At 39.4% G+C, this 26,208-nt stretch overlaps 1 protein-coding gene across 6 annotated transcripts in view; it reads left to right on the top strand.

Annotated features, from left to right (window-relative positions):
- GDAP2 (ganglioside induced differentiation associated protein 2) overlaps window positions 1–25,750 on the top strand; it is a 66,645-nt gene extending 40,895 nt beyond the window's left edge. For 5 of the 6 annotated variants that reach the window (XM_077767441.1, XM_077767421.1, XM_077767432.1 and 2 more), the window contains exons 11-14: window positions 1,187–1,326; window positions 2,001–2,055; window positions 13,268–13,411; window positions 17,284–25,750. In XM_077767441.1, the coding sequence (XP_077623567.1) occupies window positions 1,187–1,326; window positions 2,001–2,055; window positions 13,268–13,411; window positions 17,284–17,331 (387 nt within the window). In that variant the 3' untranslated portion in view covers window positions 17,332–25,750. The remainder of the gene's footprint in view (window positions 1–1,186; window positions 1,327–2,000; window positions 2,056–13,267; window positions 13,412–17,283) is intronic. The other variant, XM_077767465.1, reaches the window with a different exon arrangement.
- The last annotated feature ends 458 nt before the right edge of the window (window positions 25,751–26,208 follow it).

Genomic DNA, 26,208 nt, shown 5'->3' with positions numbered 1-26,208 from the left:
GCACAGGAAAAGCTCAATTGATGCAAGTGATGTCATTACTGAGTTTCTACTTGGAGTCATTTGTTTTATGTCATCAACAACTGATATAACTTTCATTCTCATCATTAGTAACGTGATCCATCCCAATAAACACATAAGTCTCCGCCTTTGATCTTGGTGTGCACTTGCTTGGTGTTCTGGGCACCCATGATGTATCATTTCGTGTAATATGACAAGACACATTGTGAGGTCAAACCTGAAGACTGGCGGGATACTATGTGTTTTTGGTGTCCTCCTCCATCTGCTCTGGTGGCTGTTGGGTGCTCATCCGTCTTCGTCCACTCATGGACATGCCCAGGACTCTCCTGAGGAGAATTGAGTCACCTGTTTGATGGCAATCTCTCAGTGGTTAACTCTTAGCTTTCTCTATGCCATTGTTTATAGCTACGCCACTGGGTCACCCTGGCCCTGCCCATATTGGATCTCTGCTTTGTGTTTAATGTTTCCCTTAAATTTTATCCTTCTTGTAATGAAATATTTCTCTAATGTGATCCTGGGTCACATTAAATTTGAATCTTTCAGAGTTCTAAAAATGCTGCCCGGCCCATTGCCATCTACTGGCTAAACCTGGTCTCTCTTTCTCATTCATTCCAACATTAAACATGCCAAGAAAGCCAGTCCTCCAAGTGAGCCACAGGAGGTAGGCATCATCACTCATCACGTCCTTCTGTCATAATTCTTGGTTACATGGGAGCTGTAAGTCTGTATCCCAGTAGAGACTCCACGGATTTTCATTGCATTTCAAGCAGAAACTTCAAGGACGATCAGAAGTCTCGAAATTGTACTTCTAATGATACTGATACCATTGATTATCCTAGAGAGGGAAAACCTGGCAATTGACCAAAGAACTCTTTTGAGTATGTAAAGGGTTATTTGAGCAGATAGAGACTGATTGTTCTCCTCCAGCAAGTAGAACAAAGCAGAAAGGGATCCTACTGTAGCATTTCTGAGAACTACCAAATGCTGATATGGTTCACTTTCCTGAAGCTTCTTTTCAAAGAGAATTGATACTCCTTAGTCTGAGATGTCCATCTACAGAGCCTGGGGCATCAATTAGATTCGCCTTCTAGGCTTTGCCTCTCTTGGCTTCTGTGAAAATGACTGCTTGTGCAAGATGATCTTACTTTTACTTCTTTTTCTCTTCTAGGCTCTCTTATATTTCATCCATGTAATGGATCACATTGCTGTGAAGGAATATGTGTTAGTGTATTTTCACACACTGACCAGCGAATACAATCACCTGGACTCTGACTTCCTAAAGAAACTCTACGATGTTGTTGATGTCAAGTTAGTTATTTTTGCAAATTTTGAAGAGGGGAGATAGCTTCTTTCTTCCCTCATATTAATCACTAGTAAACATTGCTGGGTATTCTGTGAAAAGATACTTCACGTAACAAAAATTTTTATCACCTATAGATCAGATATTTTAATATTAGGAGGCCATCCTTATCTCCAGTGTATTTTGCATTTAAGTAAATTCACATGTAAACTTTTTGCTGCTTTTAAATATCTTGCGAAAGGGTTGGGGTCATTACCAGTCTTTGTATATAAAGTAACAAAATACTACCTTTATTAATAAAGTGTGTGACCCTTCTGAAAATACATTTATAAATATTATTTCATTTGACCCAGTGACCCGTGAGTTTTATAATTCAATCTGATTCCAGAAATTCTAGCACAGTATAAAAAAATGGCACACGATAACTTTTGTTAAGTACAACTTTACTTTCCTCTACCTATAGATGGCTCTGTCACAGCCAAGGGAAACCCTGTCTTCTACAAAACAGATACTTTAAACAATGAAATGTTCTCTGAATTATTTTTTGACATTTCACCAAAAATCCAATATTTATACTAGAGCTCTTTTTAATTTTTTTTCCTTTGTGAATATATTTGTTTTCCAGGAAAGAGTTAATTGTCCATAACATGGCATACTGACCCTTGTTTTTATTTTGTATTAGATACAAGAGGAATTTGAAGGCTGTTTATTTCGTTCATCCGACATTTCGTTCAAAGGTACAGTGTGTTTCTCATCAGCTAAATCTTGAATTTAAGTGCACTGCATGCCAGTAGTTTAAGATACATTTCACCATCTTAGTTCTTACTATCTCCACTGTGACTGTTAATTTCTTTGTCTCCTGTTACTTTTAAGTGATTTTTAGTTGTGAGCCTAATGCCGTGGTCCCGTGTTAACTCTAGTATCTTTGTAGGCAATGCATACGAGCTCTCAGCTTCTCAGGTCTTGCCTCTTCGTGCTCTGTGTTCTTTTGGACTCTGCTCCTGCTCCTGACATGGAATACAGTTCTTGTGCTAACTTCTGTTTGTCCTTCAGATCTCTGCTCAGTCGTTACTTTCCACACAAAGTCTTCCCTGACCAATTCTGCCAACTAGTAGGTACACCTGCATTGTACTCCCCGTACCCCCGTTAAGATTTTAGTTTTTAATTGCAATTACTTGTCTAATTTTCTGTTTTCTGCTAGGCTGCAGGATTCGTGAGAGCTAGATTGCAGCTATCTTGCTCACAATTAGACCCCTAATATCTCTGATATCTAGTCCTGAATCTTGACTTCATCAATACATGTATTCCCTTGGTTCTTTTATTTTTTCTAAAAATATCTTTTTTTTTTTTTTTTTTTTTGGCCTTTATTTTCTTCCCTGTCTGGCCTGAAGCCCATGCTCTACCACTGCGGTCGCCGCTGCTAATGCCCATGGTACCCCACCTCTCTGGGTCGTTCATCACACTCGTTCGGTCAAGCCTATCATGAGGCATTTCATCACTTGGCTTCCTTCACTCTGTGTCTGGGCTGTCGGACACGAGCGGAGAAATCTTAGAGCCGTGTGATTTGGGGCTTCGAAGCAGACACGGAGCTTTCACTGCTAAGGCGCCCTGGTATTTCCCTGGACAGTGTCCCGGCAAGGCTCTCCTCTCTCCTCAAGCAGCTCCTCATTCCAGCAGTGGGCTTTGCCTTGGTCTTGACCAAGAACATCGAAAACATCAGTAATAAGCTTCCCGTCCTCTTCCTCCCACCCCAGACTTACCCGACATCTGTTCCTATCATTGCCTCCTTTTCTGTCGCAAAAAAATGTCGTTACTTCTTCATGAAGGGCAGGAAGGGCAGCCCCCCTGCCTGTGATCTGGTTCCCGGAGTAGTAAGAGCGGATGTTTCCGAGCACTTCCCACGTGCCGGCTCTTCCCACGCATTCTCTTGTTTAAGCCTTGTGTCTGTGAAGTAAGTGGTAGTGCTGTGCCCATTTTCTAGGCAAGGACATTGATGCGCTGAGAGGTTAAATAAGTTTTCTGAGGGAAGCAGCGAAGTCATGGAGGCTGGATTTGAATCTAGACATTTTAATTGTGGAGCCTCCACTCGTAGCTGCACAACACGTTTCCGTTTCCTCAGGAATTCTCTTCAGCAATTTTTGTCTTTCTCCTCCCATTTTTCTGGATCTAAGTCATCAACTTTTAAACATGCTAACGCCTCCACTTATATCTCTTCCCCTTCACAACTAGAATTTTCTAGTGGGACCTACATTCTGCGCTCACTGTCTCCGTTTTTTTATCCACCTTAAATTCCTCCCGTCTCTGGTTCAGATTCCACTCGGGCAGCGATAGCCACTCACAGCAGAACCACTGGTCATCTTCATCCCACCTGTTGTCCCTGCAGCCTTCGTCACAGCTGGTCCCTAATTCCTGGAAACGCTTGGTCTTGGCCTTCTCGAAACTTGCTGAGTGTTCTCGCACTTCGAGGTGCTGCTCCTCCGTCTCCCGTGCTGCCCCCTCTCTCTGCTCCTGCTCATCCGTGGAGTGTTAGTGTCCCCAGGCCCTTGGCCTTTTCTTCCCTTCTGTACCTTGTTGCATTCCTGTGTCTTCGCCAAGAGCCTCGAGTATATGTGCAGTTCCTAAATACATGCCTGGGAGGCAGGGGAGCCTACTGTGTAGAGCATGAGTCGACACTCAGCTTTTGATCCCAGCTCTCCCATCTACCAGTTCATCATCTCAGACAAGTAGTGGAGCCTCTGTGCTTTAATTTCATCTTGTATAAAGTGGGGAAATAATAATGGTGCTCACCTTGTAGGGTTAGTGGAAGGGTAGCATTAGTTAATACATGCAAAACGTTTAAAATTTTACCTGACCTGTAGTAAACACTCAGTAAATGTTAACCTCCTCCTCCTCCTCGTCATCATTCCTGTGCTCAGACACACATGTTGAGCTGTTGCTTAGATATCTTCACTTAGATGTCTTATAGGACCCTGAAGTTCAGCATTTTAAACACAGAATAACTCCTGTGTTCCCCTGCTCACTCCCAGACCGCTATTTATATTTCCTGTTCTAGGGCAGTGGGACCACTGCCCTTCAGGTGCCTAAGCCAGGAGCCAGGAACGCATCATGATACATCAGTTCTGTGTGCTCCCGACCGTCCAAATCCATGCCTGTGCCGGTAGTCCTCCCGCCTCTACTTTAGTTCATCGCCCCACCATCTTGTACCTGAAAGGACACCACTACCTCCTGGACCACTTCCATATTGCCTGCCTCAAGTATAGCACACCACTGTCCTTCAGGCCTGCCTAACGATATTTTCTTACAATGTTCGTATAGGAAGCCTAAAATACTTACTATGGAGTTCTTTGCAAAAGGTGGCCAAACTCCCATCTAGCCAAAAAAAAAAAAGAAAAAGAAAAAGAAAATCTGACTGTATCAGTGGGGTTTGGAGAAAATAGGATTTATTTCAGCATAAAACCCAGGATTTATTTACTTATTAAAAGAGTAGGGATGAGAGAAAGGACTTGTCCTCCATGACTTCCAGCTGTCATATAAAGGCAGTCATGGACTAGGATATAAATTTGAGTCTCCATCAAGTAAATGGGGCTTTAGTTCTTTAAATATGTTAATGAATAAAATCACAAAGAAGACTACTAGAGTCAGAGCCCTGGGATCAAGGAAGGAGACCAAGGAGAAGTAATGTAAACCTCATCAGGCGGGCCAGGATAGACTAATGTTGTGGGAGCCAGTGGACAGGAAAAGCATCGAAGACGGTAGAAGTTGTCGTTATTTTAAAGCGCTGGGGAGAAATCAAGTAAGATATGTAGTGAAAAGTCCTCATTATACTTCATAGTAAAAAGAGATGAGTGAAGACTTCATTGAGACAATGTTTTTCACTATGCAATGTCTCATTGTTTACAGAATTGTTGAATTTCTCATCTTAAAATTTGCGTGAAAGGGGCTCCTGGGTGGCTTAGTCGGTTAAGCGTCCGACTTCACCTCAAGTCATGATCTCACAGTTCAGTTCCTGAGTTTGAGCCCCACATCTGGCTCTGTGCTGACAGCTCTCTGTGCCTCCCCCACTCACACTCTGTCTCTCAAAAAATAAACATTTAAAAATTTGTTTGAAATACTTTAAGTAATCCTTTTAAAAATTGCAAGTTTTCTTTTTGTTTCCTCGGTGTTAGAAGAGCATAGTAGTGCTAATTAAATGCTTATGAGAATGCTGTTTGGCCAGGCTTTAAAAAAAAGAAAAGAGAAGTACAGTGTGGAGCATTCAGTTAAATGAAAGGGTTTTCCTGCTCTTTCTTTGTTCAGTAAAGTTCTGATTACATGGTGTTCTCAGATAACATCTCTTGTATCAACATTTCTGCTATTTTGTTAGGCTTAGTGGGTGACTAAGTTTTTTCTTTCTGTAACACTTAAAGATATCACTGGACTATTTCCCCACCTCTCATCGTCCATGTATATTTTGTCCACCCAGTGGCTAGTGACATTTTTCTCTAATGGAGACAGAAGGATCAGCTTGGTCTTTGCAAGAATGTGTGCCATCCCCACTTCTATTCAGTATTGTACCAGAGGTTCTAACCACTGCCATACGGCAAGAAACAGAATGCCTCTAGAGACAGAGAGGAGTAAATAATACCATCTTTACTCACAGATGACATGAGCATCTACGTAGAAGACCCCGCCAGACCCTCAGAAAAACTAGTAGAATTAATAAGGAAGTTTAATCCAGGCTTCAGGGTTTGAGATCAGTGTTCAAAAATCAGTTGTGTATATTAGCAAGAAACAATCCAATGAAATTTAAAAAGTATTGTTATTACACTAGCATCCAGATATATTAATTTGGTAAATTAATACAGGTAAATACAGCAAAAGATGTGAAAGACTCATGCACTGTACAAGTTATGTATACTCCAAAACATTCATGAGAGAGAGGCATAAATAAAGGAAGACATGCTGTATTTGGGGACTAGAAGACAATATTGTTAAATTCTCAGTGCTTGCTAAATGTGCAGATTCATTGCAAGTCAAAAGTTCAGCAAGTTTTTTTGTAGAAATTGACCGGCAAGAATGCAAAGAACCTAAAAGAGCCAAAATGTTTTTTTATTTTTTATTTTTTTGCTGTTTATTTATTTTTGAGAGAGAGAGAGCGAGAGCATGAGTGGTGGAGGGGCAGAGAGAGAGAGGAAGACACAGAATCAGAAACAGGCTCCAGGCTCCAAGCTGTCAACCCAAAGCCCGACATGGAGCTCAAACCCACAAACTGTGAGATCATGACCTGAGCTGAAGTTGGATGCTTAACTGACTGAGTCACCCAGGTGCCCCCCCCACCCCGCCTTTTTTTAATGGAGCCAAAATAATTTTAAGAGAAAACCAAAATTGGAGGACCAATACTCCCTGCTTTTAAAGCTTATTATAAAACTGCAGTACTGAAGACAGTGCGAGGTATTAGGCATAAAGATAGACATAGAGATCAGTGGAGCAGAATAGGGAATCCTGAGATAGATTCACGTGTATGGAGTTAACTGGTTTTTGAGAAAAGTGTATAGTCAGATCAGTCGAAAAAGAGTTCTCTTCAACAAATGGTACTGGAACAGCAATCCATATGCAAACAAAAAACAAACAAAAAAAATCATAACTTTGATCTACGTCTTGCATCACATACAAATGTTATCTGGAAATGGGCCAAAGACCTAAATTGTAAAATGTAAAAATATTAAACTTCTAAAAAGAAAAGAGAAAAGCTTTGTGACCTTGAGTAAAGCAAAAATTTCTTAGATACAACACCAAAACACAATCCATAAAAGAAATTGGACTTCATCAAATTTAAAAAACTTCTGCCTTTTTAAAGATGGTTAAGAGAGTGAAAAGACAAGCTGCAGCCTGAGAGAAAATCTTTGCAAATAAAGCATTTATCTGATAAAGGATTTCTCTTCAGAATAAAGAAACCTCAGAAATCACTAATAAGGAAAAGCTCAATTTAGAAATGGGCAAGAGATTTGTGCAAACCTTTCCCCAAAGAAAATATATAGGTGGCAGATGAGCACACAAAAAAGTTGTTTCATATAATTGGTTATTAAGAAGGTGCACATTAAATAAAAATGAGGTATCATTGCACTCCTGTTAGAATAGCTAAGACTTTAAAGACTGACCACAGCAAATGTTGGTGAGAATGTGGAAGAACTAGTATTCTGATGCAGTGCTGATCTGATATAAAATATAAAAATCTGATATAAAATGTTACAGAAGCTTTGGAATGCAATCTGGCAGTTTATTTAAAGAGTTAAGCGTACACCAACCATGTGATCTGGCCGTTCTACTCCTAGTATTTACCTGAGACAGATGAAAATACTCTAAACAAAGACTTGTACACAAACGACTCTCTATGCCCATCACTGGGAGAACTGATAACCAAACTGCTATACACTAGAATACTACTCAGTAATGAAAAGGATGAACTATCGATACGCACCACAACACGAATGAATCTCAAAATAATTATGCTGAGTAAAAGAAGCCAGACAGTATACACGCTGTATGATTTTGCTCATATAAAATTCTAGGGCATGCAAATGAATGTGTAATTACGGAAGGGAGAGCAGTGATTACCTGCGGACAGGGAGGAGGGGGAGGAGAGCTGGGGGGGAGAATGACAAAGGACCCTGAGAACCTCTGGAATTGATGGCTGTGTTCTTTTTCTTGATTATGATGATGGTTTTACGGGTCTATACGTATATCAGCATTTAACAAATTCTATCCCTCAAATATGTGCAGTTTATTATATATCAGTTATGTTTTAAAAGAGACATTTTTTTAAAAGCAAATACTGCTGCCCTGCCACGAGAATAGCTAAAATTAGGAAGACTGGCAATGCCAAATATTGCCGGTGATGTGAAGCAGCTGGAATTCTCCTACATCATAAGAGGGAGTTGGAAATCCTGCAACTACTTTGAAAAGAGTTATGAAAATTTCTTATAAACTAAATATATACCTAGTCTGTGACCCATCAATGCCACTAAGTATTTACCCAAATGAAATGAAACCATATGTGCCAAAAAACACTTCTATAAGAATGTTCATAGCAGCTTTAGTCATTGCAGCCAAAGACTGGAAACAGCCAGGCACCCATCAATAGGATTATGAATAATTAAGCTCTAGTATATTCTCGTAATGCAGTGTTCCTTGGCAGTGAAAGAGAGCACACTATCGACAGACAAAACCATATGCCTGAATCTTAAAAACATTACCAGGTAGGAGAACCTTTAACATAAAATCTGTACTGTATGAATCCTTTTATATGAAGTTCTAGAGCAGACCAAACTAATCCATGGTAGAAAAAAATCAAAACATTGTTTGCCTCCGTGGAGAGGGCCCTCAGGGAAGAGGAGCATGAGGGAACGTTCTGGGGTGATGCAAATGTTTTCTAACGTAATAGGAGTTTTTGCTTCTCCAATGTGTGCATTTGGCTAAACAGTAAAAGTACACTTAAAATCTGTGCACTTCATTGAATGTAAAGTTTACAGCAAAGAAACTGAGTGAACATTGAACTGTAGTTAAAGATCTGAATGCTGTATTTGAGGACAGCTTCGTGATGTCTGTCATTTACTTGGAAATGCAAAAAAGTAAGATAGCAACAGATGGATAGACGGATGGATAACTATGTGCTAGAGAAAACATAAGGAAAGTGTTAATGATTGAGTGGTGGCTATGCTAGTATGCACTGTAAAATCCTTCAACTTTAGTGACTGTTTTGAACATTTTCATAATTTTCTTTACATTTGTTACAAATTCAGACTTACCAGAATAGTGTTCCTTTATACCAGACTTATAAAAATATGTAGCCACTGTTTGCTAAGCTATGGCTTTAATCCCTCCTTCTCCATACACAAAGTCTAGATATAACTATCCATCCTGCAACTTTGATGGAAACACATTACCAGAAATGTCAATGTTAGAGCCACTAGCCTTGGCTGTCACACATTGGAAGTGTTTCAGGAGTCAGTGGCAGGCTGGGCGGAGGCTGAAGACCAGATGTATAAAGTGAAAAATGTTATGTTACCTCTTTATAACATTTTGGGATGGGGAAAATTAGGATTGAGAGAATAAAACCCATGTGTAATGAAACCCACCATCATTTTATAGTAAGTCAAGAACTCTAAATGGGGTGTTTGTAATTATAAAATAATAAGATGAAATCAATGGCTAATAAAACAATCGAATCACATTTTTCTGATTTTGATACTCCTCTCAGATCTCTTCCAGGCCACTCCACCAAAGTGGAAATAAATGATTGCTCATATAAATCACTACTCTTTTTCTTCTTTGAAGTTTACTAATACAAGGCAAACTAACAGAATTTAAACCCACCATTGATTCTGGCTCAATTGATTAGTGCATACGTGTGTAAACAGTCTTCTAGTTTATATTATTTTATGATTCTGTTTCTTGGCTTTGCATTTGTGAATAATTGGGTGAAAGAATTTCTGGCATTCACAAAATATCAAAGCAGTCCTTTTTCAAGTTTTATGTTTTCTTCAGTTTGTTAAAATAGCAGACATTAAGTAATACAGATTTACCTGTGTAAATGTATATGACTTGCAAATAATTGAAAATTAAAAGTTAAGGTATATAAAACTAAATTTTTTTTAAAAATTTTAACATTTAATTGTTATTGAGAGACAGACAGAGACAGACCATGAGCCCCAAGGGGCAGAGAGAGGAGACACAGAATCCGAAGCAGGCTCCAGACTCTGAGCTGACAGCACAGAGCCCGACGTGGGGCTTGACCTCACAAACCATGAGATCATGACCTGAGCCAAAGTCAGATGCTTGAGCGACTGAGCCACCCAGGAGCCCCTAAAACTAAAATTTTAAAAAGTGAAGACGGGCACCTGGGTGGCTCAGTTGGTTAACCGTCCGACTTTGGCTCAGGTCATGATCTCATGGTTTGTGAGGTCAAGCCCCACGTCGGGCTCTGTGCTGACAGCTAGCTCAGAGCCTGGAGCCCGTTTTGGATTTTGTGTCTCCCTCTCTCTCTGACCCTCCCGTGTTCACGCAGTCTCTCTCTCTCAGAAATTTTAAAAAATTAAAAAAAATAAAAAGTGAAGACAATGCTCTGAGTGTCCCTGAACAGAAAACTTTTAACTGAGTTCCTACTCCTGTCAAAGTTTTGTGTAATTTTCTCTTGCTGATACCTGGAGAATGTGAAGGAGGTGATGGCAGAAAGTGTGACAGAGAAATGTGTTTCTCTTTCACAGACCCCTGCCTGGTCTTCCCCAACACAGCCTTCTCTTGGAGTTTACCACCACCCCACCCTCACCCCCCCCCATGATGGTATGGTGTTGCATAGGCAAGAGTGCTTTCATAGAACTGTGCAGTTAAGAGGGACCTTAAAGACCATTAATTCTAACTTACTCATTTTATAGATGAAGAAACTGAGGCACCAATTGAAGGGCAATATATTTTTCTAGAATCAAGAAATATTAAACCATCCCTAAACAGTATTAAGTAATAAGCTCAAAAACTCTTACTACTCCATTTGTTAATTCTTCCAACACATATTAAATTCCTTACTTTTTTGGTTGGGCATTATTTGGATGTTATGAATACAGTATTGAATAAGATACTCCTCACATTAGGGAGTTTACAGTCTATTTAGAGAATCAGATAATATACTACTATTGCTAATTTTGCAGCAACATGAGTGAACAAAGTGTTGTTAGAATATTGAGAAGGAAGCTCATTTTCCAGTTGTGGGTGGAGGAAGGTAAAAGAAAGCCTCCTCGTTGGAGTGAATTTTGATCTGAGCTCTGAAGAGCAATTAGCCAGGCAAAGAATTGAAGGAAAGGATGTCAGGACCATAAAAGCAGCGTGTAAAAAGATTCAAACCAAGAGACCAGCGGCACAGAAGTCTTCTGCATAGGCCCTTACAGCTCTGTATGTTTCTTCCTTTTTCCAAGTGGCTGGGGCTCCTTGCATACATAGGTATTCACATGTCTCTGTGGGCCATTCATTGCAGTCAGTACACTTTTCCTTGGCTAGTTTAGTCTCCTGCCTAGTATCTAGCTTCTCTACTAGAATCTAGGCTCCCTTTAGAGGAGTGGCCCTGTCATTGTTATCCTGTATCACCTACAACTAACTCGGTGCTTAGCACATGGCTGACCAGTAGATGTTTACGCCTTGCATAAATGTTTAATCTCTTAACACAGCCTTCAGGTTCTTCAGAGTCTTCTCAGACTCTACAGTCTTCTAATTTTCTTAAGCTCTTTCTAGAATCTGTGAAATGTCTGTGACCTCTCTGTAGCCCTTACTGGTTTATTAGCTACCTCCGTGGCCAGTCTGAGAGCTGCTCCTAATCTGCAAGTTTCACTAGCCTCGTTTGCAGAAGTTTACATTCATGAGGTATATTCATGTGCTTTAAAGAAACTGATGTCAATAACTCATTTGGGGTAGTAGTTAAGTGACTATTAAATTTGATTTAAATTAACTCGCTTAGTTCTTGCAAAGCCAAATACCTCCCCTCCCCTCCATCACTCCCCTTTCAATATACTTGGTAAGATTCGGGGTGAGGGTGGGGGTGTGTGGAAAGGCTAATGTTAATATTTGAGGCCTATGCCAGTCATTGGTAGTGTAGCTAAAATAGAATAGTGTCTCAAGCTATAAAAATCATTGTAAAATAAGTCCTATCTTTATTCATTCTTTATCAAATACTTGGGGAATGCTGGTTCTGTCTGTGTCTCAAAAAACATTAGACTATTATTCTATGGTTGTCTGCCAAGTACTAGGGAAATTCTAGAAATGGACATGAGAAACTGAAGTCCTCAGAAGCAGGAATAAGCGCTCTAAATGCAATGTAAATTTCCGGTATTAACTCAATAGAAGGGATAATCTGGAGCTGGAAGGGAGAAATAATGATTGAAATTAGTCTCTTCCAAGTTCTGCAAATTTGGACAGGATCCAAGTAAGTGCAGTGTTATCTCTGCTCTTTCATGCCTTTTCTTGTAATAAAGTGTGAAGGAGGTGTATCAGATTAGGGGCCTGAAATATGTGAAAGGTGTGAACAAACTGGAAAATGTGGTAAGAGTATCCAAAAGAAATTAACAAGATGATTGACCTCAGTGGCAGATACCCAAAGTGTATTTATAACATGCCCAGTTATACCTTTGTAGTGTTTCCTTCTGTAAGGAAAGTGACAATATTGTACCTACCTCACAGAGCTGCTGTGGAAGCCATTGGTAAACATGACTGATTAGATTGGCAATTTAGAGAGATAATAACTCAATAATGTGTGAGTTCCAGCTGTCTTTAGAACCAAAAAATTTTGCAGACTAGCTCTTACAGAGGGTTTGCATGTTATAAAGTGAAACGAGCAAAGATGGCTTCACATTCACAGAAGATTCACTTTGATGGACTAAGAAAGACTGCATGCCACATGTCAAATGAAAAATAAATGTATCAAATATTGGAAACAATTTTCTTTGCTGTCTCATTTGAAAAACTGAAGAGTTTATGAGATTTGGAGATGTTAACTGTTTTCAGAGTACCACTGAAACAATTATTCATTCAACCATAATGCAGGGTTTTTTGCCCACAACGCAAAGTAAGAAGCATATACTACATGACAACACATTACACACATAGACGCATACAGACACCTAACAGAAACAAAAGTTTCACAAAACACTTTGCTCTGTCCCCTTATCACGTTCCCTGGTAATTGTTACTCTAGCAGGTTTCCTTTTTATTGTGGTTGTTTTTAATTCTCTTCATAGTCCACTAAACTAATTGCATAATTCACTGATGAACTGCAGCCTGCACTTTGAAAAACATTGCTCGTTCTAAGTTTTTTCTGACATTATTTTCAGTTTTGAAATAGTTTCTATCTCATATAACTTTTCAAAATCAGGTTTTGCTTTCCTAACTCTGGCCCCTCGGCTTAAATTGCTTTTCTCTTCTATTCATCAGGTATCAACATGGTTTTTTACCACCTTCTCTGTCTCAGGACTGAAGGACAAAATCCACCACGTGGACAGCCTCCACCAGCTGTTTGCTGCCATATCACCAGAGCAAATTGACTTTCCTCCTTTTGTCCTTGAATATGATGCCCGGGTAAGAAGTGCCAGGAGCTCTCCCTCCCCTGGTGTAGTATCTTGACTACTCTGTAGGGCACTGCCTATGAGCACGGCATCCTTTTATTGCAATATGGTAGTAACACAATTCGTATGATTTAGTGAACTCGGTAGTATCTTTCAACACTGCACTAACTAGGAAAATGCTTTGTCCTAAGCATAGGCTTTTTCCCCAATAAACTTTTCATTGGGGGATTTTTCTGCTGTTGGTGTGAAGCCAACCCTTGCTTATATTGTCAGTTTTCTGTCACCTTTGCCAAATTTTCTCAAAATTGAATAGCTTTTTGTCTACATAAGTAGAGTCAGAAGAGGCTGTTTGTGTCTGACATTTTCAGCATTGATTCAAATGAGGTAGCCTATCTTAGTAGCATTTACCCTACTAAAAGTTTGTATGTTTTTAAGAGCATCAAGCAACCATATCAGTAGTATTATTACTTATTGACACATTTATGAATATATGACTTTAACACTAATAAAGAGCTACTTTTGAGTCTCATTAAAGCTCTATCCCATTGTGTTTATTCTCACTACCACTTTAATAGTTAAAAACAAAACAAAAAGTAAGTAACATACTTGGCCAAAAAGATCATCAGTCTCCTAACTATTGCTGATTACCAAACTTTATGCATGAATCAGGGAAGATATTTGAAGGTTATATTAAGCTTCAAGTAATTTGTTCTTCCCCAATTATTGTACAGCACGTACACACCAAAATAAGTATTCTACAAGACATTTTCTCCCTACCATTTCTTTAACTTCAGCTGTAATTTCTGTCTTCCTTTATGTGAAGAGCAAAGTATTTAATGTGTTCTAATTGCTAAGAAAATTTCATGTTTCGCTTTTGTACAGAGAGGATTTGTAATTGGAGTAGCTGGATCATAGAAAGATTGTTGAATATGTGAAGGGGGGTCGAATATCAGTTTGTGTTCATGCAGATTTTGCTGGAGCAGAAAATAACCTTATTGTTATTCTTTTGAACTGTATATCACCCTTTTTAATATATTAAAAAAAATGGATAACAGGAAATGAAAGATACCAAAAGACATTTTGAGATCAAGACTTTGGAATGACAGTTCAAAGCTAGTGTCTGGATATATAATTTACCTTCTGGGGTAGAACATACAAGTTGGATTGCATTGGTTAGAAAACCCAAACAACTGTTTTTTTAAGCCAAGACATTTTCAATAATCTTAAGGGCCTATAAAACAGACTTTCATTAAACAACACCACGCTCAAGCTTGGTTTTGTTTGTCTGTTTTGTTTGTGTGCTTGTTTCAGGTTTTTCTTCGATAGTGTGTATCAAATGCAGGCCTAATTAATGATGTGATTAATTCAAATTTAATAAAATAACCTATAATCTAACACTGGGGTCATTGGATCATCTCTCTGTGCCTATACTATAGCTTTCTAAAATTGAGATATTAGGCCCTCTGCATATAAAGGCCAAAGAGAAGAACAGAAAAGGGGAAGAAACCAAAGAAGGTGTCAGGAGATGATGTGATGTGGGAGGGGCTGGCAGAGGGCAAGTCACTAGATACTAGAGCTCTTTACATGTTACTTGCAGCACTTTGGCTTTGTGGTCAGCGGAGAGCACTGCCATTATATTTCTGTTTAGAACCATGGCGAAAGAAACAGCACAGAACGAGACTGGAGAAGGATAACCCCAGAGGCCGGGAGACAAGTAGGAGGGATGCAGAGGGTCGGAGGAGAAAAGAGACTAGAGCTAGGGCAGCGGTAGTGATCATGGCAAGGACTTGAAGATCTTAGATTGGGAAGTAGACCTCTTGGGAAATAAAACCCACTGCATAGGCCATTCAGGGAGATAAAAGAGGAAGGAAGCCTAAGAGCTTCTGCCGTGGGAGACTCGGTACATGGTGTGGCTGCACCCCAGAGAGGTGGTTTAGAGCAAGAGCATGGGAGGGGTGAGGTGGGGGGAGAGTGTCGGAGTCGGACAGGAGAGACAGGCGTTGTGTTTGCTCTGTTTGAGACACTAGGTTTGAGGTGGCCCGTGGAACATTGAGGTGGTGATCCAATAGGTGGTTGGATTTTACCTTGTAAGGAAATATTTTCCCTTGCTAGATTAAAAGTATAATTAGAGAAAAGGAAACAAATGTGGAGCTGGTTACTTTACTGGCGTGTTCAGTTGTGCCTTGCGCATAGTAGGTATGGCATGGCGTTTGTTGTCGGCGGGTTTCCGTGGGCTTCTGTTTTCTGGGTCTTGTGTGACTTAGAACAGTGCCATAGTTTTATGGGAATGAATGGAACCTTTGAAGGCAGTTAGAAGGTGATTTTTTTCTAGCTGTATCAGAATGGTAAGGAGACAGTTTCAGAAAGGGAGCTAGCTAGTCAGCACTCTTATAAATATAGTCAAAGAAGAGAGTATACAAATTGACCTGGCAACAGTTCTTCAGAGTTCTATGACTGTTTCCAGAAATAGAGAAAATAGATTGCTCGGCAGTCTCTTGCACAGCGTGAGACTAATATAAAAAGCTCTATTTCATAGCATTAAGAATTAGATTTGCCCTTCTTACTTTATCACAATTTAATGTGGATGTGAGAAATTTAAAAAAAATATGGTAGAATGGAATGGAGAAATCTTAAAGATGGATGACAAACCATTTCTTTTCAGACCAACCTCAAAGATTTATCTGTTGATGTCATTACTACCTANTAAAAAAAAAAAATATCTGTTGAGGCGTGTTTCGTAAGCATGGCTTCCATGCACACTGGAGATATAGGAGGAGTTAATATAACAGATCTTGATATGCTGTTCTAAAATACAAAAGGAAAACAAAAAGGCTTTCATTAATTTTTTTATTCAAATAATCTGAATGCAGCCAATCCTAGGATCTGTTTCCACCTAATTTTTAAAAATCTTTTTATTGTCTGGTCAGATCTATAATAGAAAGGAAGTTTTCATAGATATTCTCTTGTTTTCTGGGCTATGGTCCCAGGATCAATTCTTGTTCCAGAGCGTCTACTCTGAAAATATGAGAGCTCTTGATTCCCTTAGTCAGGAAACATTTAGCCACATACTGTGTCCAAAACCAAATAGATTTAATGCTCTATCATAACTAATAATAAAAACGTACCATAAAGCAATGCTATTTTCATCTATCCCTCATTGTGCTCTCCTAATTATTATCTACATTAATGCTAAGCATTTCTGTGGATGATTTACTGAAAAACAAGTTTTTTGTCAAATGCTTTCCTTAGACATGAGAAATGAATCCTAAGTTCCATAAATATAATCAAAGGTCCATCTACCAGAAAGTGAACTGTCTTCATTTTTTATGAAGATAAAATCAGCCAAAATGAAGTCAGAAAATTTGCCCTTTACTCTTTTGTTTTGTCCCATCATTCTGTATTAAGATTCAGCACACAGTACAAGGATGCAGCCTAAAAAAGTAATCTGGGCATTAGATTTGAATAGACAAGGATTTAAATTCAGACTCCTCTGGTTACTACTGGGTGACCTTAGGTGAGTTATGCAAGCTGTGTGACCTTCGGTGTCTTCTTTGTAAAAAGAGGATGTTTCTGCTTCATGGCATTGTGTGAGAATATAAAGGGATAACGAAAGAAAAGCACCGGTAAAGTGTCTGGCATAGAGAATTCAATATTAAGTGATGACGTTATTTAAAAATATTAACATCCTGATGACCTCTGCCCCCTCTCCACCAGCTCTGGCTTTCTCCAGTGAAACTGTTTTGATGGCCAAGGGCCTTGCTCAGGGCCATGCACGTGCTACACATTTTACAGAGGCAATGTCGTTGACTGTAAATCCCTTTCTTTCCCATTCCCATTTGAATTGGTTTTATTACTTAATGTCCTTGTCTCTTTTTTCTTCCGCAGGAGAATGGGCCTTACTATACATCTTATCCCCCATCACCAGATTTGTGACCTGCCATCTTTCAGTGCTGCTGGTTTCCAGGGACGTCACTTTCTCCACGAACCGCTACCTACTGAAGTGATATTCATTTTTGCTGTTCAGATCCAGAGAGCCTTTTGTCCCCACCTCTCTGGTATTTTTTTATTGACTGTATATTTTCTGGCACATAAGCAATCTGAAAATGGTAGGCCATTCCGAACTGCACACTTATTTTAAATTTGTATATTTGTATCAAACGAAAATGTTCATTCCTAGAGGGTTGTTCACAAAAACTGGGGAGCAACTTTTGAGTATTTTCCTGAAAGGACACTAGATCCCCCGTTAGACAAGCCACCAGTGTTGTTCATGCCGTCTCTTCAACATTGCACGCCTCCTTCATGTACTTCACTGTCTCTCAAAATATACAGAACCAGTGTGTGCTGACCACATATGCATTGTTTGCTTCAGGTTCTGGCATTACATTTTATGCAGATAATTTGGTTATGATAAAAGAGAATTGTCTGGGATCAAGGATGTGGAAATGTGTCGGATCAAAATATCAAAATCATTGGCAAAATATGGGTCTTGGAATCTGACCGCGCCAGTAGAGATGAAGATGGGAGGACTAGGGGTCCTCAGATGTATGATTTGTTAAGACGGCCACTCTTCCGGTCTCACAGTGGGGGACAGTAAGACTGTCTCTTCCGCCTTTTTCCTATAATCATGGGTGATTTGGTTGCCTTATTTTTAAGGACTGCACTTATTAGTACTCTTAAGTAAAGGTATCTCCTAGACTCCGTCAGTGACCCTGTAGAGAGTGTGGTCTTCCCAGAGGTGTGGTTTTGTTTGGCTCTTAAGGCTACTCCCTCTAAGGACATTTCCTCACAGCGTCTCTTGAGTTGCCTATATCAGTATGGAGGAAGTTTGTCCCAGTGAATGGAATTCCAGATTGCATTTGACACTCAGGCTCTATTTGTGCCTTAGCTTGCTTATGAATAAGAACCGGAGTTATGATACCTACCTCACAGAGGTATCCTGAGAGCATTGAGAAAGGGCTTTTGATGTCTTTGGATGCAAGATGCTAGCGGAGCTTATGGAGGGTGTCATTTGGGCCAGTCTCTAAATGATCATAGATATGCTTGAGGGTACTACCAGGCGCTCCTCTTGTTCTTGGCACCTTTTGAGTCATTTTTCTTTTCTTGGGACAAGAGCTGCGAGTGAAAAATCCCAACCCTGAGGACCTCCTTCCTACTGTGTCCAGAATTTCTTCTGGGCTACTCCTCCCCCAATACACTTTAACAAGAGGCATCTGTTAGCCATTTTAAACATTTCTTCTTGAATTAAGGTCAAACCAGTATCATTTCCATCTGGGTGTCTTCATATTCCTTTTGATTCCTACACCACCGCACACCACCCCCCGTCCATCCTTTACATTGGCAGTTCAGAGACAAAAAGCTAGAACTCCTCTGTTCTAATGTGTTCAGGATCAGTGCTTCCAAAGGTCCCATTCCCATTCCTCTGTGCCCCAAATTAATTGTTTAGTGGAGATAAAGGAAACCTCCTTCTTTTATGACAGAGAAATTCCCCTGTGGTTGTATATTAGCCCATACAAACAACAGGGGGCTTTACGTTTCTTCGATAAATGCTCTTATCTTTTGCACGTAGTGGACACATTTGCTTTGTGTCAGAAATCAAAACCACTTGGCTTATTTGGTAGAAGTTTTTCCTATTATGTTCCCTCGGTCATCATATCCAGACAGCTAGTCAGTTGTCTGGTATTAAGCCTCCTCTCAAGCAGCACTACTTTAAATCCCTTAAGCTTTGAGCTTAAAAAATTTGAAAAACCATCTTCATCTTCTCCAGTCTATTATTAGATCAGAGTTGGGGTATCTTTTCATTGGGAGAGGTCATTAAAAATATGCCACCTTTTCTTTTTTGAAAGTGGACTTGGCTACCTCAGATTGGCATCTGGCCCAGATCATTTCCTCAGTAGTTAATAGAGGCCACAAACTACTTTGCCATTTGAAAGGAATTCAGTTGATATGTACAGTTTCTTATAGGCAATAATTTTGAAAGAATGTCCCTTTACTATATTCATATGAGTATATTAATGTCTAGTAACACAAGCAAGATTCTACATATAGTGAGATTCTGGTTCAGTTGATGTCCCAGTGTATAAAGGTATGGAAGGATACACCTATTAGCCCCATTTCATAATTTAATGGAGTCTAAAGATAAGGGCTGTACTTGTCAGTAAAACTAAATTTGGTATGGGACGAAGCTCATGCTTTTATAGCTGCATAGAGTGTTACATAATGAAGTTGTTTCAATGCATTAAGTCCTATGAGGGGAACACAGTGATCTTACAGGGAAATGATCATGTAAAGTTCAGTATGTATCCACCATTGTCAAAAGGTTGTGTTGCCTGGATAACATGCCATTTCCAGGGACACATTAGAGGATAAAAGGGTGACTGGGTGGAGATGAGCACTAGCATCTGATGTTAATTCAAAGCCCCACCAAGTCTTTAATTTAATCTAACTTCGGTCATGCCACATGCTAATTGACTTGAGGAAAAAACAACTCCTAAAATTTTAATTTAATTCATTAATTCAATCAAGGCATAATAGGATTTTTTAAAACAAGTACATTTCTTCAGCATATATTTGGATTCTTCTTAACTCCTCTATGTGTCCAAGTTGCTTGATAGCAAAAATAACCTCTGGGAAAAAAAATTGTCTTTATTAGACTCTGAAGGCTTAGAGACCAAGTGGTTCAAGATTTTCTTTTCTTTAATATACATCTTATTTCACTGGCTGGCGCTCTGTTCTATTTTTTTTCCCAAAGGAATCCAAGTAGTTTGAGACCAAACAACAGGGGACTTTTAGAGTATTTTTGAGAGGAAAAATGATTTTTGATCAAATATCTGAAATCTGAAAGGATTAAAATATCTTGCTTTTCTGGAGAGGGATAAGAAGAACCACTCCAGTAGAAAAACACGGCCTGCCTGTTTCTCCCTGTTTTCTCTTTGCTTAGATATTGTTTAATGAATTCATACTGTAGGTAATGGTTTCTTCTCTTTGCAGTAGTTAATAAGAAAACGATAAAATGTGGTTTCAGTATAAGCTACAAATCACTCTTTGTGTTTCCCCTGATTGTGTGTGTGTGTGTGTGTGTGTGTGTGTGTGTGTATAGAGAGAGAAAGAGAATTTACATTGATTAATACGTGAATAGAAATTATTAGAATTTGAAGTACTAGAAGGAGAAGGACTGTATTCTAAGACCAGTGGATTGATTGTATTAGGGACCCAGAGGACTGTAAGGTAGCATGTACACCTCTAAAAACGGTGAGTTTCAGATTGTGTTTCTCTTAAGTTACAGCCATTTCTCTAGCATTACATGCGCTAGAGTGTTTTACCTACAATGGCACTGATATACCTCACAGTACATGATTGACTCTTGGTTCAGGATTGCCTGAAACGTGAAGGATTAAAGGACTCTACCTGTGATCCAGGTCATATCAGAAACCCAGAGATTATGAGGATTGCCCAGTAGGCCAAACCCTATACATATACATACATATATACATATACATATACATATACATATATATACACGCATATATATATATATATATATATACCCCCCCACACACATCTTATATACATATACCTTCACACATATGTACGTGAATATATATATACACGTATACACACGCACACAGTAATCCACTTTGCATCACATTCTTTGAATGTGGTTTCCATGACCCATATGTCGAGAACACAAAGCAATAAATAACAGTTCAAGGTTTGATTCTATCAAAATAACCCTTAAGTAGACGATATCATGGTCATTTTATGTATTAGTGGCTCTCTTGGATATTAGTTAATTTTGTTTTCATTGCTTCCAGGGATAGTATCTAATCTTTTTACGTGAAGCAAGCATTAAATGTATAGGGCCACTGAGTTCAAGAAGAAAAACATAGGTATTTTCTAGGCAAATTACACTAACAAAATTAAGACTGCTGAATGTGATCTAATATTTTTGTTGAACGGTTAAAATTAATACATTTTGTATATACAATCGTACTTTACCTTTGCAATGTGTTAGCGTAAGCACACAGTCGTCATAAACTGAGCCAGCACTTTGTTAGGCCAGTTCTTGTGGGCCAAAATATTTAAATAAGAGTTTAATATATGTAAATGATTTTAATTGCTATTGGGCACAGAAGATCTAAAAATGTTTTATTGACATGATCTTAAAATACATTTATTCAGAATGCTTTTATGAATATTTTATTTTTCGTTAATGTTTATTTTTGAGAGGGAGAGATACAAAGCATGAGCAGGGGAGGGGCAGAGAGAGAGACACAGAATCCAAAGCAGGCTCCAGGCTCTGAGCTGTGAGCTCAGAGCTGGACATAGGGCTCAAACTCACAGACTGTGAGAGCATGACCTGGGCTGAAGTCGGATGCTGAACCAACTGAGCCCCCCAGGCGCCTCTAAATATTTTACACTTAAAAGTATATTTTGGTCTTTCTGAAGTGGAAGTTAGATCCCATTTAAAGAGGATCCCACTCTGTGTAAATATGGCCTGTGAAGAGCTGGTAGTAAAATGATGGTGTTTATATTGAACCCTAGGCTGAGACAGTCTGTTTTGGCCATTTACACCTGGGTTTTCTGTAATCACCGAAGTTAACGTACAGAGTAGTACAAAATGTAGTGAATTTTACTGTCCGCCTTCTCTATGGGGACCTAGACTGGTGTTTCTCAAACTTTAAAGCACATACAATAAATCAGTGGGCAATATGTTAAAAGTGCGGACTCTGATGCAGTAGCTCTGGTATGGCGCCTGGGATTCTCAGTTTCTAATGGGCTCAGGTAATTCTCAATACCCCTGGTTCCCAAGACCACAAGTAAAAGAGGCTAGACTGTATTCAGCTTCCATATCTTCCCTGTTTTGAGGAAAGGAGACATAACTACCGGAATCCTTTCTGCAGGCCAGGCACTCTCATTCATTAGCTCATTTAATCCTCCACTTCCTGTGAGGTCCATGGTGACAGACAGGTTAAATGACCTGCTGATGCCCACGCACAGGCAGTGCAGGCTAGAGCCGTGTTTCTCAAACTTGAATAATGCACATCTCCCTTTAATAAGGAGAGGTTGTCTTTGTTCCTCAGTTTTCACTCCGTTATTTATTATGTTAGCTAAGTATGTATAAACATAGAGCCACACATACGCTTTATGCTTATAGTTCTTGCACAATTATAAAGCCAAAAGGCATTTAGATACAAGCCAAACTATAAAACTTGTGGGAATGAGCACTGGGTGTTGTATGGAAACCAACTTGACAATAAACTATTTAAAAAAAAACAACTGATGCAATTTAAAATAACCTTAATGAAGTATGATAGACGGCGATGTTTTGCGCAAACAGAACTGTCACCCGCAAGGCAGTGACAGTCCTGAGTGCCATAGCACAGGTTCTTTCAAGCTTAGCACACACCTGCCACATGCTGTGTGTGCCCCATGGGGACTCAGCTCTCCCTCTGTGTTTCTCAGTTTAGGCTGCTCCTTTCATTTGTTTAGCACGTCGTGATGTTAACTTGGTCTTCATCTAGCCTGAATGTTTCGTTTCCCTATTAAGTCAGCCTCTGTTCTCCATGAGCCTTCCGCAGCCAAAGCAGAACCCAGCTTTAATGTGCAGGTAAACACAGATGCCGTCTTAGGCACTTAAAATGTCCTGGCAAAATTTGGTTTTAAAGCAGTTTATACTAATAAATTAATATCCAGAACACGAATGTTTTAATTATTTTGCAATTTTTTTATCAACATGAAAAATGGCTAATTCTCATGCATTCCCCCACCAAACACACCCCCACACACACACTCACAGTCCCTCCACTGTTCCCCCCCATCCCCTGACCCAAGAATTTTTAAGGATGGTTAGTTAATAGTGGTGCCCTGGCCCCTAGCATACCTGGGTTCAGGCCCCTAACCACCTTGGGTATGGTTCTCCACCTTTTCTGAACCTCAGTTTTTCATGTATTAAACAGGGGTAATAATACTCATTGAATAATTACGAGAAAGAAACACAATGACGCTCATAAAGCGTGGGTAGTAAGTGTTTATAGAAGGTAGCTACCATTGCTTTGATTAGAAATACTAGTAACTGGGGCACCTAGGTGGCTCAGTCGCTTAAGTGCCCAACTCGATTTCGGCTGAGGTCATGATCTCACAGTCATGAGATGGAGCCCCGTGTCAGGCTTTGCACTGGGTGTGGAGTTGGGATTCTCTCCCTCCCTCTGTCTCTCTGCCCCTTCCCCACCTCAGAATAAATATTTAGAAAAAAGAAATAGTAAGTAACATTTGAGGACTTAGTATGTGCCTTCCACTTTGCCCTGCTCTTTATGTTACCTTCTACACTGAGAGAGAATCAGGATTTGAAACCAAGCCTGACTTCAAAACTCATACTCTTTTAATGATGTTTCTCTGGAGCCAGAATGGCTAAGGTTTTTTTAAACAGTTGTATAATGTGTCAAGAAATTGACACAAAATAAATATGAATTGTTTTTTAAGGCTGTTATGCTAGGTTGTGGTCCAGTAAAACAGTATTAGGACCATTAGGCTCAACTTGTACGTTATTGTGCTCTTGCACATTTAACATCTATAACTAATGATAACATGAGATTCTTCCTGAATCTCGATACTGCTTTTTGCAGAAGAAAAGAATCCCTCCCCCACCCCACCACTATTCTATTTCTTGGTAATTCTGAGAAATAGTCTGCAGACATCTTAATCTTCACCTGTGAGGCATATTTTTCAAAATTTCCCTGTCCTTTAAATAGTTTCAAGTAAGTCTTTTATCTTTTCTTAGTTTTCTAAAATAAATTCTGGAGTTCTGAGAAATGAACAAGCATATCTGTAGGCTGGGTTTTTAGTGTTTTGTGTTTTTGTTTTTTTTTTTTCTAATGGGATGCTGGGAGAAAGTGCCAGGAGAGAGTTATAAGAGGAACTCAGTTTTTTATTAACAAAGATGGTATGTATCAAATTCAAGTTCTTTCCCTACTTCCTAGAACAGACTTGGCATGAGTCATTAAGGCAGTGGAGATACATGAACTATGAGGCTGTCGCTGAATTTCGTAAGGTCTGTTTTTAAAAATATATTTTTTAAATATATTATAAAACATTCTGTATAGGAGCATGATAATAATCTCTGTTGTGGAAATTACTGTGTTTCTGATCCAGCTTCTTTTCCCCATCTACAAGATCTTTAAGTTCAGTGAATGTATGGCTCTCCATACATGTCATCAAGACAGAAGATTTGTCCTCTGTGACACCTCCCTGCCTCATCCGTAGCACAGCGTAAGAAAATTGTTCTGTCTTCATGTATAGATAAGCCCAGTGTTCCCTGCTGTTCTCTGGTTTTAACAGCCTGTTACTTGATTTGGGTTGTGAGCCCTACTTCAGGTTATTTTTCCTCTTTCTCTTATTAAAGACAAATAGGTTCAATTTATTATAACTTTGGATGGGATGGCCTCTCCTTGAATTTGAAAGAAAATCCAAATTTATTTTTTATAAGGAGGTATACAAAACATTTGACCATTTCATTAGGTCTTCTAGTTGAGATGCGTCTGACATTTTCATTTCTACATGCTTATTGGACATAATCACATTGGTTTTTTAAAACATTGTTTTAGGTGGGTTGTTATCTGTGAATTTTATTTCTAACAGTAAAGTAAGTGTTAAAATGTACTATGAAAGGGGCATTGGTTCTCACACAGATGAGGAAGCAGAGGCCCACGCAGGGCAAGGCAGCAGCGTTGCGCTCCCAGCCAGATCAAGGAGATGGTAGGTAGTTCAGGGTGACCTTGCCATCGATAGCTAGAGCCCTTTGGTTTAACTATGTTTGCACAGCTGCTTGGCTTTGACCTTCCCTCTCAAGTCCTCTAAACAAGTTTTTTTTTAATTTGTTTATCATTTATTTATTTATTTTTTTAATCTAAGTTGGACTTGCTCAGCCAAGCTCTCCAGGAGGACCAGAGTTCAAGAATTAGCAGAGGTTATCAATCAACTTAAAGTTAGGTAAGTGAAGCTCGGACATGCTGCACAGACGTGTCCTTTGTAGAGTACTCAGTGCCAGCCCAGAACTGTGAGGTGCTGTCATTTCCTTGCTCAGTCCATCCCGTTGCTATGGAAAATGTTGTCTTAGTAAATCCAGTTTGGAGCCTCACATAACCCCCATGGAAGTTACACAAGAGGTGAGAAAAAGGGAAGAACCCCACATTTTTAGTTCAGAGTGGTGGAATGGCACAGGGCAAGACCATCGGCATCTAGGGCTTTTTGTTTTGTTATGTTTATAATTTATTGTCACATGTATCAAAATCAAGTTGTAAAATAATATCCTATATTATACTCTTACGGATATAAAAAGCTCTCATGATTATACCTATTTCTATTATAATTTTATGGAGTATATCCTTTATTGGTATGTGCATTTTTTTTACTTTTTACTTTTTTTGGCATCTTTATTGAAATATAATTCACATAAGATTCGCCCGTTTAAAGTATATCTACTTCACTGGTTTTTAGTATGCTCGGCGTCACACAGCCATCACCGCTCTCTACTTCTAGACCATTTCGACACCCTGAATGGAACCCCCATGCCCATCAGTAGTTACTTTCCATTCCCGCTCCCCTCCACCCTTCCTCCTGTGCTGTTGGGGCCTCACTCCTCCCTCCAAGACACATCTCCGTGCTGGACTCTTGGTAGAACAGGGTCTCAGTGAGTGTTTATTGAGTGAATTAATACCCACATAAGTCCCCAGCCATAGCAACTAGGGAGTAATTCAAAGGGCAGCAGGATCTGTGTCAAAAGACTAGATTCAAACCCTGACTAATGCTCACCAG

The sequence above is a fragment of the Crocuta crocuta genome, unplaced genomic scaffold (genome assembly GCF_008692635.1).
Source record: "Crocuta crocuta isolate KB4526 unplaced genomic scaffold, BGI_CrCroc_1.0 scaffold180, whole genome shotgun sequence".
Lineage (NCBI taxonomy): Eukaryota > Metazoa > Chordata > Mammalia > Carnivora > Hyaenidae > Crocuta > Crocuta crocuta.
Note: the sequence above shows the minus strand (reverse complement) of the source record. Positions and strands in the feature narration are given on the sequence as shown.